The sequence below is a fragment of the Lingula anatina genome, chromosome 1 (assembly GCF_051362555.1).
Source record: "Lingula anatina isolate TDL-2025a chromosome 1, LinAna3.0, whole genome shotgun sequence".
Lineage (NCBI taxonomy): Eukaryota > Metazoa > Brachiopoda > Lingulata > Lingulida > Lingulidae > Lingula > Lingula anatina.
Window position 1 is genome coordinate 51093373 of NC_141767.1, and position 13747 is coordinate 51107119.

Consider the following 13747-nt stretch of genomic DNA (forward strand, 5'->3'; position numbering starts at 1 on the left):
CCCAAAGCTCAATATCCGAACATTTAGAAAATACATCAGAGTCTGATTTGGGAATAATTAAAATTAATTGTTCTTTATAATTAATTTTAATTATTAAATTAAAATAGTTTCATTTTATACTGGTAGGCTACAGCATATACATATGGCAGGCCTATTGTTTATAAAACACAAAATACTCGGTCGATCGGGTTTTTGAAAAGCCTGTGCCCTCAATACATATTTCATAATCTTTAAACGTAAAAAAAGAAAAAATCCCCATCACGCAGTTTTGGTCCTATTTTGGGTTTTAAAAATTTCCTTGGGAGTTCCCCTTTGCTAAAAATAGGGAGGAATGTCACCGATAGAGTGCGTTGTACTCAATAGCCTTATGTTATTTGTCAAACAGAGAGTCACCTATCGTCATTTCACAGGTCATTATCACTTGGTTTCGACGCTTGGTGCATCTTTGCAGGTTGAAGACAGGTGAGTTAATGTCAGTATTCGCTCAACTGAAGTTCAGATTTGTTAAAATTGATCCAGTGCTGATGTAGTTAAAATCCCGGTTTCGATTCGAGTTCGGATTGAATAAAATGAAAGCAAGTAGGCCTACGAATATTTAAGCAACAGCGTAAACAAGTACTTTCGTTTCGTTTACCCTGCACTTTTTTCTGCATGATGCATATGTTCACTTCTTGCTGCTTTTTAAAACAACGGTTTAGCAAGGATAAAAGAGTGACCGTTTTGATTTGATAAATGTCGCAGAATGTCAGGTGCCTTCAACAGATCTGATCGAAAAAATTCAATAAGACCAAATATTTACCCCAATTGCCTAAATACTAGTTATAACAATGAAGCCTAGCCTGATTTGTGCGATACCATCTACGATAATCCTACAGCCTCCGTGCGTAGATCTACCATTTTCAAAATACGTCAAAAATTTAGCTTGAAACCGCTGGATTTCATACATGGCCACCGGAAAGGGATTTACGGGCAGTGTACGTACACCGTACGGACGTCGTACCCTGTACCAGGGCGAGTAATAGATTTTTTACAGATAGGCCTACTCAACTGAGTTGAGCCCTAAATGACCATCTATCTAGCTAGAGACATATCTGTGAATATCTGTAAAAAATCTATCACTCGCCCTGGTAGAGGGTACGGACGTCGCATGGTAAATGTAATCTAGGCTTAACCGGTGTTCCGCTGGCAATCTTCCGCTTACGAAGTCTTTTGAACATATATATGAAATTGCTTTCTCGTCTCGCTCGGATCGCTTACGATCCGGAAAGCAGGTACTTGCCAAATGTGTAGTCGTGGTGAATAACATCGGTGTATTTTACTACATAGGTATTTGAGTAGTTTGGGAGAATTTGATTTTGAATTCGCTTGTAGGTAGCAAGCAAGACACATGCAGACGTATTTTAGAGAAAGTGTGGGCCATGTTGGACCAGTTACATCACACATTCTGAAAAATTAACTACTCCGCACGAAATTTTGCTGGCCGGTGGCTACCGTCCCAGACTGCCATGTGTCATTTTATCTTGATATAAACTTTAAATAACATGTCGGAGGGAGGTTCACTGCCGATAACACATGAGGAGGAGGGAGAGGGGAGTAATCCCGTCTTAAGTGACGGGCACTCCAGATAATCAGCATATTAGCGCTCGCCCGCACAACTGTTTCCATTTTCTTTCTTCTGACAAGCCCAGAGTACAAAATTTGTGAATGGGAATCATCTGATAGATAAGCCCAAAAACCTTTCCACTTAGCATAAAATCAAGCGAGATTTCGAGGTATTTGGAGGAAGAGTGGTGAGGAGAATGTTGCGACAAAAAATAATACATAAATAAATAAATGAATAAAATGGAACATAAAAGCTGACAGGATCACAGAATTGTCTTTTGCAATTCAGTACGCTTCACCAAGTTTTACATGTGACTTTTGTTTTGCTTCACAAATGGACATTTCAGGTGCATGTTTTGTATACAAAATATGTTATAAGATAAGAGTTTATTCGGCCAGTTATAAAAATCGGACATAATATTCTTCGGAGCAAAATTTGATAAATGTACAAAGTAAAAGTAATAAAATAAATAAATTGAGAATTAGATTTAAAGAAATAAAATAAAATAAAATAAAATAAAATAAAATAAAATAAAATGCACTACGACGTTACTAATGCTTTACCCGTATCGCCTAAACGTGAACCCCACCTACCGAGGATTCTTGCACGTTTTCCAATCACGTATAACGTCACGTAGAGCCATCAGTTTCGTTTTAGGTTCTCTTGGATGATTCACATTGTTATGATAAAGACACAAAGTTCAAATTAGGGTAGGGGGAGCAGTTGGCGTACGGATTCTCGATCATGTCCCCTTTTGAAAATGCCAATGATATGCAGATCGGCAGGTAGAACAAAACGTCACATGTTGTCATGCGGGTACAAGCAAAGAATTCTTATGTACTTCCTTGCACTTTTTTAATTACAGTAAAGAGTTGTTGAAAACGTCGCAATGGGTAACGAACTGAGTAGTCGGGAGCTTGGTAGTGATCTTGCCATGCTGGCACTGCTAAGAAGTTTGGAGGAGGCACGGATGGGACGGAGCAGTTCTGAACCTATAATGACACAGCATGGTTGGGACCCTGATGATTGTTCAGATAATATGGATGTGCTGGAAGATGGACTTAAGGTCAGGATATTCGAACTGGTTTTGTACTGACTGATTTGTTACTCTTTTTATGCACTCTTATCTGCTCGATCGGACTATCAATTCTTTTCAAATGTCTTCTCCTACACAATCATTTCAAATCTGATATGCATGATCTCGAGCAATGTTTCATTTAATCTAAAATATTTGGCCGAGTGAGAGTTTTAAAGTCTTAAAATTTAATCAGAATTATGTTATGTTTTACTGTAAGTGGCTTTAGAATGTGTAGTAGTTATGTGGCTTTTCCTAATATTGAGGCCTTTGATTAGTAATAAACATTCTAACCATCAGGCCATTTGGGACAATTTCTTATCAAGTTTCTTTAAGTATAAATCTTTTGAGAGGTTCACTGAAGGACAATATTAGTCTACTTTTTCAATCGTTAAATGTCATTTTGTGATATCTAGAGGTATTTCTGCATAATTAACCTCATAGCAGATATATACTTTGTTTTTGTCTTAGTTGAATTGCTGAAATTTGTAAAAAATTTGTAAAACTCTTTTACTATCCAATTTTCCTATCACTTTATTTACTCTGCTTTTTTTTTCTTTTTTGATATCTATATATGTAAAGTCAAAAAGTTTTTTTACTAGCTTCTCTTTGTAAAAATTGATGGTAAAATTGATACTCTTTCTCAAAACTCGGTATTGATCAATCTACCTTCAGGTTAGAAAAAAGGTTTCTAGAACTCTGTCACCCCTTTTACCAATCCCAGAGATGCGCACTGACGCCGTTCGTGGTAAAAAGAGTTACAGGAACGGCACCCACATCTGGCGTATTCATTGGCCAAAGCAGCACCGCGGCTCTCACGCAATGGTGGGCGTGGCCTCCACCCAGGCCCCTTTAAAATGCATAGGCAAGTGAGACTTGACATTTAATATGGAATATTTTTTTCGAAATAATTTTTTATCAGTTTTTTCCTATTTTGCTGACTGATAAATGAAAATAAGGATTAAAATCGTGTTTTAATAACTTTAAATTAACTCTTTGATGTCATTGTGACATCAGTTCATAAATGGAATTCGCCAGAGTAGCAAACAAAAACACATCGCCTATTCTATGTCATACGACTCCCATTAAAAGAGATATTTTGGATCTCCACATTTTCCAAATTATCGTCTGTAAAAGGGTAATACGCTCCACAAAAGACCCTCATGTCAGTTGCTAGTCACAGTAATGGTCTTGTTACGCCTGGCCTCTTCGTGGCTGTTGCCAGCGCTCTCAAGCGGCAAGGCATTTCTTGGGGGTAGGTTTTTAGAGTTCAATCTGGAATAGCATTCCAGGCATCGGTCTAAAATTGTCCAATCTGGTCCAGTTTTGTTGTAGGACATGTAGGCAGTTGATTGGTGAGTAATGGTCTACCGAAATATTGTCTATGTGGTTCAAATGTGGCGATTTTGATGACCAGGGTAGCTGCTCATTCCCTTGGTTCTTTAAGTTATCTGCCATTAAAAGTGCTCTGTGTGAACCTGCAACCTCATCGTGCAACCTAGAATTGTTCCTAAGGTGCCCCCTATCAAATGATAGTCAAGTGGTTCCGAGATTATTCCTTTATTTGATCTGGTTCAGGTTTTCGTCGATGACTACCATTGGTGTTTTGGCACCAATGTGGAATGTACTCCAAATACTGACGCTGTCAACCACCCTTGTCACTTTAGACCCGGCATATGCTTCGTCGTAGGCCTCTTCTGGATATCTGTAAACTCTGTTTTGACTAATTGGGCGGTACAGGTGAAATCTGACCTCAATAAAGAAAGCCACGCAGTTTCAGTGTTCTACCCAGAATCGTTCATGGCCCCCAATTCATTAGAGAAACAGACGACGATGTTTTGCTGTATACAGTGGGTACTTCGGAGGTCATTTGGTGTTCTTACCTGCTAAAACCAGTTTGGTGTTCGCTAAGGGCCTTGAAAAACGCATTTTAGTGGCAATTTACCCCTCGTTCTGAACGGACTGTGTTTTTTGTTTAGTTGCAGCAGCGTATCCCGAAAGACAGTGGGTCTTGTATCCTGTAGGTAAAATTTTGATACATTGGGGTGACCTCTGTGTAGGTACATCAGTCTGGGCATTACTCTATAAAACTGTGGGGACCGTTCCGTTTGGCGCTATGATCTGTCTGGTTATGTCTGTCTTTTTCGCGCCATTCTGCCTTAGATTAACAGATTTGTAATGCACTACTTGACTCATCTTATGCACTGCAAAACTGACCGCTTGCATGCAAAATGTCAAATTCTTCTATGCAGTAGTTGCCGAAATATGGATACTTTTTTGACAGAACCAAGCTTTGCCTAAGCCAAGCTTTGATCAGCCCAAAGGAACACTACCCAATTAAATCACTGCAAATTACATAATGTAGCAGCGCAACAGGCATGAAAGTCAGTTAATTGGTAGTGACACACCTGACTGCACACTTTTACATTCACAAATCTTATATGAGATCGGAGTTTTTTGAAAAAAATAACTTATTTTTACCTAGGTATACCTTCGAAACTGAAATATTCCATATTAAATGTCAAGTCTGTATATATCAGCACGTCCAGGATACTGGGTAACAACAATTGGGCATGTGATCAAAATTTCAACATGGCGCATATTTTGTGAGCACGCTCTCTGGTTAGAATATGTATCGTATTTTGCTTTATATTCATAAATTTTGGAAAACAACACTAAACATACGAAAATTATCAGGAAAGAGTACACCTAACTTCGCAGAGTTCGAAAAGCACGCTGCGATCTTGAATCGGCGGTTAAACAGCGATGACATGAAGTCGATTTTCGTGAGTTACACGTCAAAAACTGGGAACCGGATTTTACTAATTTAATTGGTCTCATTAATATTTATGTGACGGGGTCATTACGTCATCAGTGGAAATTTTCACAATCAACGCTAGGTCCTTTGGCTAAATCTGAACGGGGAACCGAAACTTCACGATAGCTGTGGCTTCGCTGTCGTGAGTGTCTGAAGGAAACGAAACATTGGGCTATAACATGTGTGATTACACGCTCAGATAACACATTGTTATTTTATGAAAAGCAGACTGTATTTCAGGTATTTAAATTCCAAAATTGAACGATTTGTATAGTTCACGTGTATGGGAGATACTCTGTACTGAAGTTGAAAACGGAAACGATGGTAATGCACAAAAACCCGTTTTCTTCAACCATCAAAATTCTTTAGTGTGTGAACCGTAAATGATCCTTGAGATAACCAAAAAACATGACAGTACTATTCTGAGAGTTTTCTTTTCCAAAGTGTACAGCTGCAAAACAGACTGGTATGTCTGTGTCCCAGATTTTTAAGCACTGTTTTTATTTAGTGTCATTTTCGGCCAAGAATTAAAAAGTTTAAAATACACAGCAATGTTTGGAAACACAAAATTGTTTGTTATAGTAAAACAAATCCATCCCCTTTCACATGAAAGCACACCCATTGTAATCCAACACATGGTAATATTTTGACAGGCATTCAAAGATGATAACCCATTGTTGTTATCCAGTATCGTGGACGTCCAGATAAGTAAAAGCACATCGTATTCGACAGAAATGTTATGGACTGTACTGATTATTCATATGACATAAGTGTGTGATTCACAGAAAGACAAATAGCTAAACACGCAAGTTCTGGTATGCTATGCCCTACTATTTTTTTGCTCTGGCATATAATATAACAGTTTGACGTGAATTTTGAATAAAATAATCCCATTTATACTTCGATTCAGGTTTCACACACTTGATTGGTTCCAACGACCAGTCTCTAGGCTGGGACATCGCACGGAATCTTTTGATCTATAACGACTGTACTATCAGACGTTATCCAGACGGTAAAATGCCTGGATTCGAAGCCCCAGAGGACATTACAGTTATTCTGAACATGGATACTGGTGTGCTGGGATTTAAAGGTGGAGGTGAAAACTACGGCGTAGCTCTGACTGGACTGAGGAGCATCAATCGACCGTTGTCCCCTGCCATAAGTGCCACTAGAGACGGGGCTGAGATTGGAATCCACTACTTAGGTGGCACAGGTGATATTAAAAATTATATAACATTATATTCTGTAATTAGAACATATATAATTATCAAAATTAAGCATCAAGTTTTTAATATTTATCTTATTGCTGCTTAGATTTTTGTCATCGATAATATCTTCAATCGTTTACAAATTACAATCCCAACGTTGCTCTATTTGTTGAAATTTGGAATTTGAAAAAACTCTTATTTAGATTCTGGTCCAACTGTTGGCCCTACACCAATCACAAGTCCGCGACCAGCATCTGCTGCAGGGGCATTCACCTTCCATAGTAAAGTGCACGGCAGTGCCGTCAAGTTTTTGAACAACTACAGAACAGCCGCACGAGAAGAGTAAGTGTATTCTAAGATAATATTGTTCAAAAATCAAACTTTATTCCACATATTAGAATTTTGAAAAATGTGGTGCATTCATAACTGCAAATGTCTGTCGCAGTGTTGAAGCCAAATCCATCCGCCCAAGCTGTATTGAACAAACGCGTTTCGTCTTACTATTGACCTACGTATGGCTCTGCTTTACTCTAAGTCACCCTACCTACCCTTTCCAACACCTACCCCTACCAGAACGAACCGATAGGATAACTTTAAAATATCTATACAATATTGCATGTTCTTAAGTAAGCATACTAAGGACTTGTTTTTTATTTATTTTTTCATCCATTGTTTTGAACTTTACATTCACCTTCACTGAATGCCTTAGATACGTTTAAAAAATTTATTTAAACACTTTAATGTTTTCAAGTCCCCTCAACAATGACAAGAACGCAGTGGTGTTCACTTCTCGGCCCTTGGAAACAGAAGAACTCTTTGAAATCCACATAGACAAGAGAATCAAGGGTTCTGATAAACCTGGTTCCGTGGAAATAGGCGTTACCACTGTGAACCCTCAGCAGCTGAGTTCTGTTCCAGCCACCATGACTGACTGCAAAGTTGGTCAGACCTGGATGTACAGTGGAGCTGAAATGTTGTTGAATTCACTCAAAGTGGCGAACATGCCCAAAGACATCTATGAACTTCAGGTATCGATACACTCGTAGGTGGATCTGGGGGTTGGTGAGAGGCCAAAAATGAAGTGACCTCCCGATCCTTATGTGAATCCTCCAGTGTGCACTCTTAGGTTATGGGGAGACGGAAATAAAATGTCTTTTTTTTACCGAAAACTAAAAAAATTAATTTTCATTTCTTAAAAAAAACTGCAGCAATTGCATTAGTCCCAGAATAGTACATGGCAGACAAGTTAAGCAGTAAATCTTGATATCTGTTTGTGAAAGCATTAATTGGCATTTTGAAAATTCTTATTCCTTCATTTAGACCGAAATTAAGAATTAGCAAAAGATTGGTCTTGGTTTGAACATAGAGTAATGGAATCTAGCAGTTAACATGGCCTTAAGCCTGACTTTTTCTTGAATACGTTCACTTTTTCACTTAGTCAACTGGGAAGTTATCTAAACTGGGAGTGAAACGTGATGCTCAAGGGCGACTGGATATATTTGTCAATGGTGAATACATTGGCACTATTAACGACAGGTTCCCCACCACTATCTACGGAGTTGTGGATATCTACATGCAAACCGTACAAGTCAGCATCACAAGTATGTATTCTTCAAGTTTTTGTATGATTTCTGTCGCCATTGCATTTCTGTCGCCATCGCCAATGCATAAGTTATCACTGACATGTGTGATAGGTTGAAAAGTAATAACCCTTCTACATATCTCTGTTTTTAGCTTAGTTTACCACGAGACTGTGCTTTGCAAATTGATAACCAATCTATATATTATTCTGAGCGATCTGAGTCTCTTTCATTTGATAAAGGCCCTAAGGTAGAAGCACCAATAGAAAAGGAAGAAGAACCTAGTGGGCAAACTCAAGAGGCTGCAAAGTCTACCTCTCCAACCTCTCCACCGCCTCCCCCAATCACATTCCGCAAAACTTGTGGAAAAAATGTAGAAATGTCAAGTGACCAGAAAACTGCAACCAGACGAAAGTAGGTTTAGAATGATACGTGCTTAGCCTTTTGATATTTCAAGAATGGAGAAATATGGGCCCTATGTATTAACTAAATAATTGAATTAAAATAACATTGGTATTCTTTATTTCATTCCTGGTATGGACATGACTACATTTTAAAACAGCGCTGTGATCACTATGATGCAGTAAAGAATTATATAGGCCTTTAGTCTTTGTAGTTTGTGCAGTTATTCAACAATTAAATTACTACTCTCTTTCGTTTAAAACTTCCAGTTATATGACCGACTGCGATAATGGGATAGTCCTTAGCTCTAGACCGCTGCAATCCGGCGAAATGTTCGAGATCAGAGTGGATAAGACCATCAGCAAGTGGGACCACGAAGGCCTCAAAATTGGTCTTGTTGATTTACATTCTGGTTTTGAGATCCCCCGCACGCTACCTGGTCAAATAGCTGAAGTCACGTGGTCGTGGGTCGGAGACGAGGTGTTTCACGACAGAAGAGTAGAGAAAAAATTGAACATGAATCTAAACAGAGTCAAGGTAAACTTATCGATTTAAGTACAGTATTTTGAGAAAACAGCGCATTCGGTTAAACACATGAATACTCTGAAATTAGCTTTGAATGACAACTTTTTGATTGTTGTGTTTGACGTTATTTCCGTCTTTTAATTTGTTTTGAAACAGAATGGAGATAGGGTCGGTGTGATGAGGGCAAGCGATAACACCGTTCACTTTTTCTACAACGGTCAAGATTTCGGGGCGGCTGCAGATAGAATCCCTGAGAAAGTATTTGCAATCGTAGATGTCCATGGTTGCACTTTTGAAGTGTCCTTAAACAGTGAGTTAAATTTACTATTTGATGTTCATTACACCAATTTTTATTTTGTGTATTGACACTCTAGGTGACTGTAAATATTTTTGGAACTTTACCTGTGTATGCCATGGCTGTCAAAAATGTTCGTCTTAAGCGCCATATCACATTCCATTTTACTTATAATTTACTGAAATATTTTTTGGAAGATGCAGTTAAACGCCAGTCATTATAAGCGACTATTTTCACAGAAGTTAACTCAACTTTTAATAAGATAATTATTTCTTCTTTAATAATAATCTTAATAATTTCTTTATTCGATAATTAGATACATCATTGTAAAATGAGCACTTCGTTTTTTTAAAGTTTATTTCATTATTTTTAGTGCCCGACACAGAAATGGAAACCAAACAAACGGCGCCTGGGCCTAATCCCAACTCCGAAGTTAACACCGCTTTGATGAAAATGAAGCAAACAGTGGAGTTACTGAAGATCAAGAATGAAGCATCAATAAAGAAAGTGAAACAGATGGCGCAAGAAAATTTATTGGAACTTTATCGGAGCCACCAGGACCCGTTGCTTCGCAAGGCGATGGGTGAAAAGTTCACAGAGATGCAGGGGGCAACACACATCGTCGACTATATAAAGTTCCTGCGTGAGTGCGGCCTAGAAGTAGATTACATCCAGGAATGCTATAGTACACTGCGAAAAATTTGCGTTTGGTACAGCGATGATTCCCTGAAGTTCGCTCGCGCTCTTGGGGAAACAGATTTATTAGCAATTATGGTATCCGAGCTACAGAAATACAAGAACAAATCTTACGAAACTGACGAGGTAACGCTTTACTGGGTATTAATGTATACTTAAAGTGATAATAACTCTTCATATGAGATTTATATTTCACAATAAAAGCATTGTGAATAACTCACAGAAATATAATATATTCTGTTTTGCCACAAAAATGGCAGTTCTGATATCTGAGGTGGTCTTCAGACCACGTGACCTCCACTGACGGCTGTACTCTGTTATAATCTCTTAAGAGATTTTAACAAAAAAAAAACTTTTTAGAAAAAAAACAGGGACTATTTTGAATCTAAAAATGGATTCATTAACCATTAGTAAGTATGGGAAAATTGTTGTTTACTCCAGGAAAATTCATTTTTTGGCCAAAACAAAGAGTTATTATCCCTTTAATATACTTTGTAACATCACACAAGTGATCGTCATATAAATGTACATGAAAGATTTTTGTTGAAACCCGTAACTATAGTCTTCATAGTAATTTTAGCATAACCATATCCTTTATTGCATTTTTAGAAATTGCTGGACGTGGTGAAAACTAATCTTATTCTCCTACATAACTGCGCCAAAGTTACTGAAAACCGCGGTGTCATAAGGAGACTGCAAGTTATCGACGCCATCTTGCCCTACCGTAATAGCAAGATTAAGGAATTGAGCACCCACGCCCTTATGGCCCTCTCCTACATGGTTGCTATTGATGAACACCATTACATTCAGGCAGACGAAAATTCCATCGCTTTCATCTTACAAATCCTGGAAGAGGCATTCAATAACAAAACTACCCACATGAGCGAAACTGGTTATCATGTAGATGAAGTCCTGGTCGGACTGGCCAACCTTGCCAAGAACAAAGGGAACCGAATAAATGTTGTTAAAAAACAAGGTGTTAACACATTTGTGAAAATCATGAAACTTGGCCGACCCAGTGAGCAAGAGTGCGCGGCGATGGCGTTGTTGGAAATGGTGGACGACACAACGGTGCAGCACATTGCCGCAACACCAGGTTTACATGGGGTTCTTGCTACTATGAAAAACAGCCCAGTGGAGGCAGTCCGACAGGCCTCAGAAAGACTGTTGCTCAAGTTGCCTTCGCAGGACTCTTTTGTCCAGATGATGCCAGGTGATTGAAACATATTTAATGACTTTTAATAATGTGAATGTGTTGATGGAGTTCATTTATTTGCTTATTATGAAAAGTGTATTACAAGAGAAGCAGACATTATTTCTGATCGAGATCAAGAATTCTGTTATTTATTTAAAGAAATACATTTCAGATATGCCGAAACCAACTGCACCTAAAAGAAGAAAGTGTGACTATAAAGAGATATGCAACGCTTACATGAAAACCCTTAACTTAAATGGCAAGTATCTCTCTCTCTCTCTCTCTCTCTCTCTCTCACACACACACACACACACACACACACACACACACAAACGCGCTCGCGCGAAATGTAATCCGTTACAGATATCTTATGAACTTTTCTCCCATAGATGCGTTTTTCGACCACGAATTTGACCGGTGCTACTGCAGCGTCTGTCACACAGACCGTGGAGATGACTTGTATTATACCAGGGGAGACCCTCCCAAAGATTACGGTATTCCTGCTGGCTGGTGTAGATACGCTTTGAGGTGAGAAATAAACAGCGTTTAATTTGATAGGTGTGTAGAGTTAAAACAACAGCATGGGAATAGCATAACAAAAAAGATGTCTTGTTTTTCCTGTCGTTGGTTAATGCCTATAAGGTTGTCAAATAGAAAGCACATCCAGTTTTCTTCGCACCGTTTTCGTGCCAGATAATGGGGCTTGATTTCCGGATTGCTGTCATCATACTTTTGCCATCTGCATGTTAACATTTACTTTAATTTTTTTTCTCTACAAAGTTTGCCTGCAAAAGCCAAAGCCATGAATGTTTTAGAAGCCTGGCACAGAGCTTACCATGGGACCAGGAGCACTGCGGTTGCTAAAATATTACAAGTGGGAGAACTTTTGATGCCAGGTTCGTTTTGATTGAATATATTGTGTTCAAATTTTATGAATCACTCTTTAATACAACAAAAAAGCAAATTTTGTCTTTTACAGGTTATTAAATACACCTCCGTATTGTTTTTTGTTTTTTTTGTTTTTTTTTGTTGTTGCTTTGATGGCCTCGTCTTATTAGGGAAAAATGAATTTGAAACAACGCTACAGGTGTAAAACAAGAATATGAAAAAGATGAATCAACATAAACCCCTTCATTTACCACATTTCTTAGTAGAAAAAGGGGTACACTTAAAATCTATTTACTCATCTGCGCTATGAAATTGCAGTTTATTTTGTCCCCTTAAAAACGTAAAATTACATCTTGACTTTCTTATAGGTGACACTGCTCTTGGCGGAGAAAAAATAAGTGTGTGCAAAGGGCATTTCACAGAGGAAAGGAAGCCAGAAGGATTCAACATCAAGAAAATCTTTGTATCGCCCAGCATCCGATATGCAGGACATAATGCTTATGCTATGCCGCACAAGTAAGGCTTCCGTCCCGACCTTTGATATTTTTTACATCTAAAGACAGATTTTTGATGGCTTCGTACATTAAAAGTCAAATAAAGAAAGGGAGTTCAATTTTATTCATTGTAAATTTTCTAAGAAAAGAAATTTTTGTTTTCAATCATCTGTCCTTAAGAAGTACTGGTAGAAGGTAGTTGATCAGTCAATGTATTTTGAAGGAATATGTGCTTTTTTTACAGGTACAAGGATGCTACAACAGAAAAGAACTACGTAGCTCGCGTTGCATTCCAAATCTGCATTCGCCCGGATAGTTACGTTGTAGGTGACCAAACCATTGGAGCCCTGAGCCAGATAGACCCAAAATTTGATAACCAGGAAATAGAATGGGCGACAGAGGAGAGAGGTAGCACTGTCCTCTATGGCCTGCTAGTGAAGTTGGAAGAGGAAGTCAGTGCTTGAATAAAGATGCAATGTGCAAGAGCAATATGGTAGCGCCACCTTGTTCAGGATTGGTTTGAGAACAGTTCACAACAGCAATACTAGAACTTTATCAACATGCTTCAGTGTTTTTGTTTAATAAAGCGGCTTCAAACTAGCAAATGTGGTAAACTAGCCTGCAATTTTTGTCTTTGCTTTAAAAGTTACAGCTGAAAATGTTACCTTAAAGGTTGCAGCTAAAAAGGTTACATTTGGCGTATCAGTTTATGCCGTGAAATTTTATTAATCACGCTTAGAGTTGCACACAAATTAATAGGAGCATTAAAGATGTGTGGCCTCGTGAAAATATCTGTATTGGCACACACGTATTAACTCATACTCATGTTATGTGTAATTCAAGAAATTTTTATTGTGTTATTCAAAACTTCAAATGCTCTCTCAATTTTTAATTATATGAAAGCTATGAAAAATGATGATTGTTTCGTTGTTTTTATTCATGAATTAATACAAATGAATTTCAAACCC

General features: G+C 38.2%; 1 protein-coding gene across 1 annotated transcript; it reads left to right on the forward strand.

Annotated features, from left to right (window-relative positions):
* The first annotated feature begins 310 nt into the window (after positions 1 to 310).
* On the forward strand, positions 311 to 13695 carry LOC106153663 (neuralized-like protein 4). The gene is made up of 17 exons (XM_013527666.3): positions 311 to 462; positions 2469 to 2669; positions 3354 to 3543; positions 6407 to 6709; positions 6908 to 7046; positions 7456 to 7732; positions 8143 to 8305; positions 8527 to 8698; positions 8956 to 9223; positions 9368 to 9521; positions 9880 to 10328; positions 10812 to 11415; positions 11570 to 11656; positions 11787 to 11925; positions 12178 to 12293; positions 12654 to 12801; positions 13024 to 13695. Exons 2-17 carry the CDS (start codon positions 2493 to 2495, stop codon positions 13241 to 13243), a joined length of 3606 nt encoding a protein of 1201 aa, XP_013383120.2. The 5' UTR covers positions 311 to 462; positions 2469 to 2492; the 3' UTR covers positions 13244 to 13695.
* Positions 13696 to 13747: the final 52 nt, after the last annotated feature.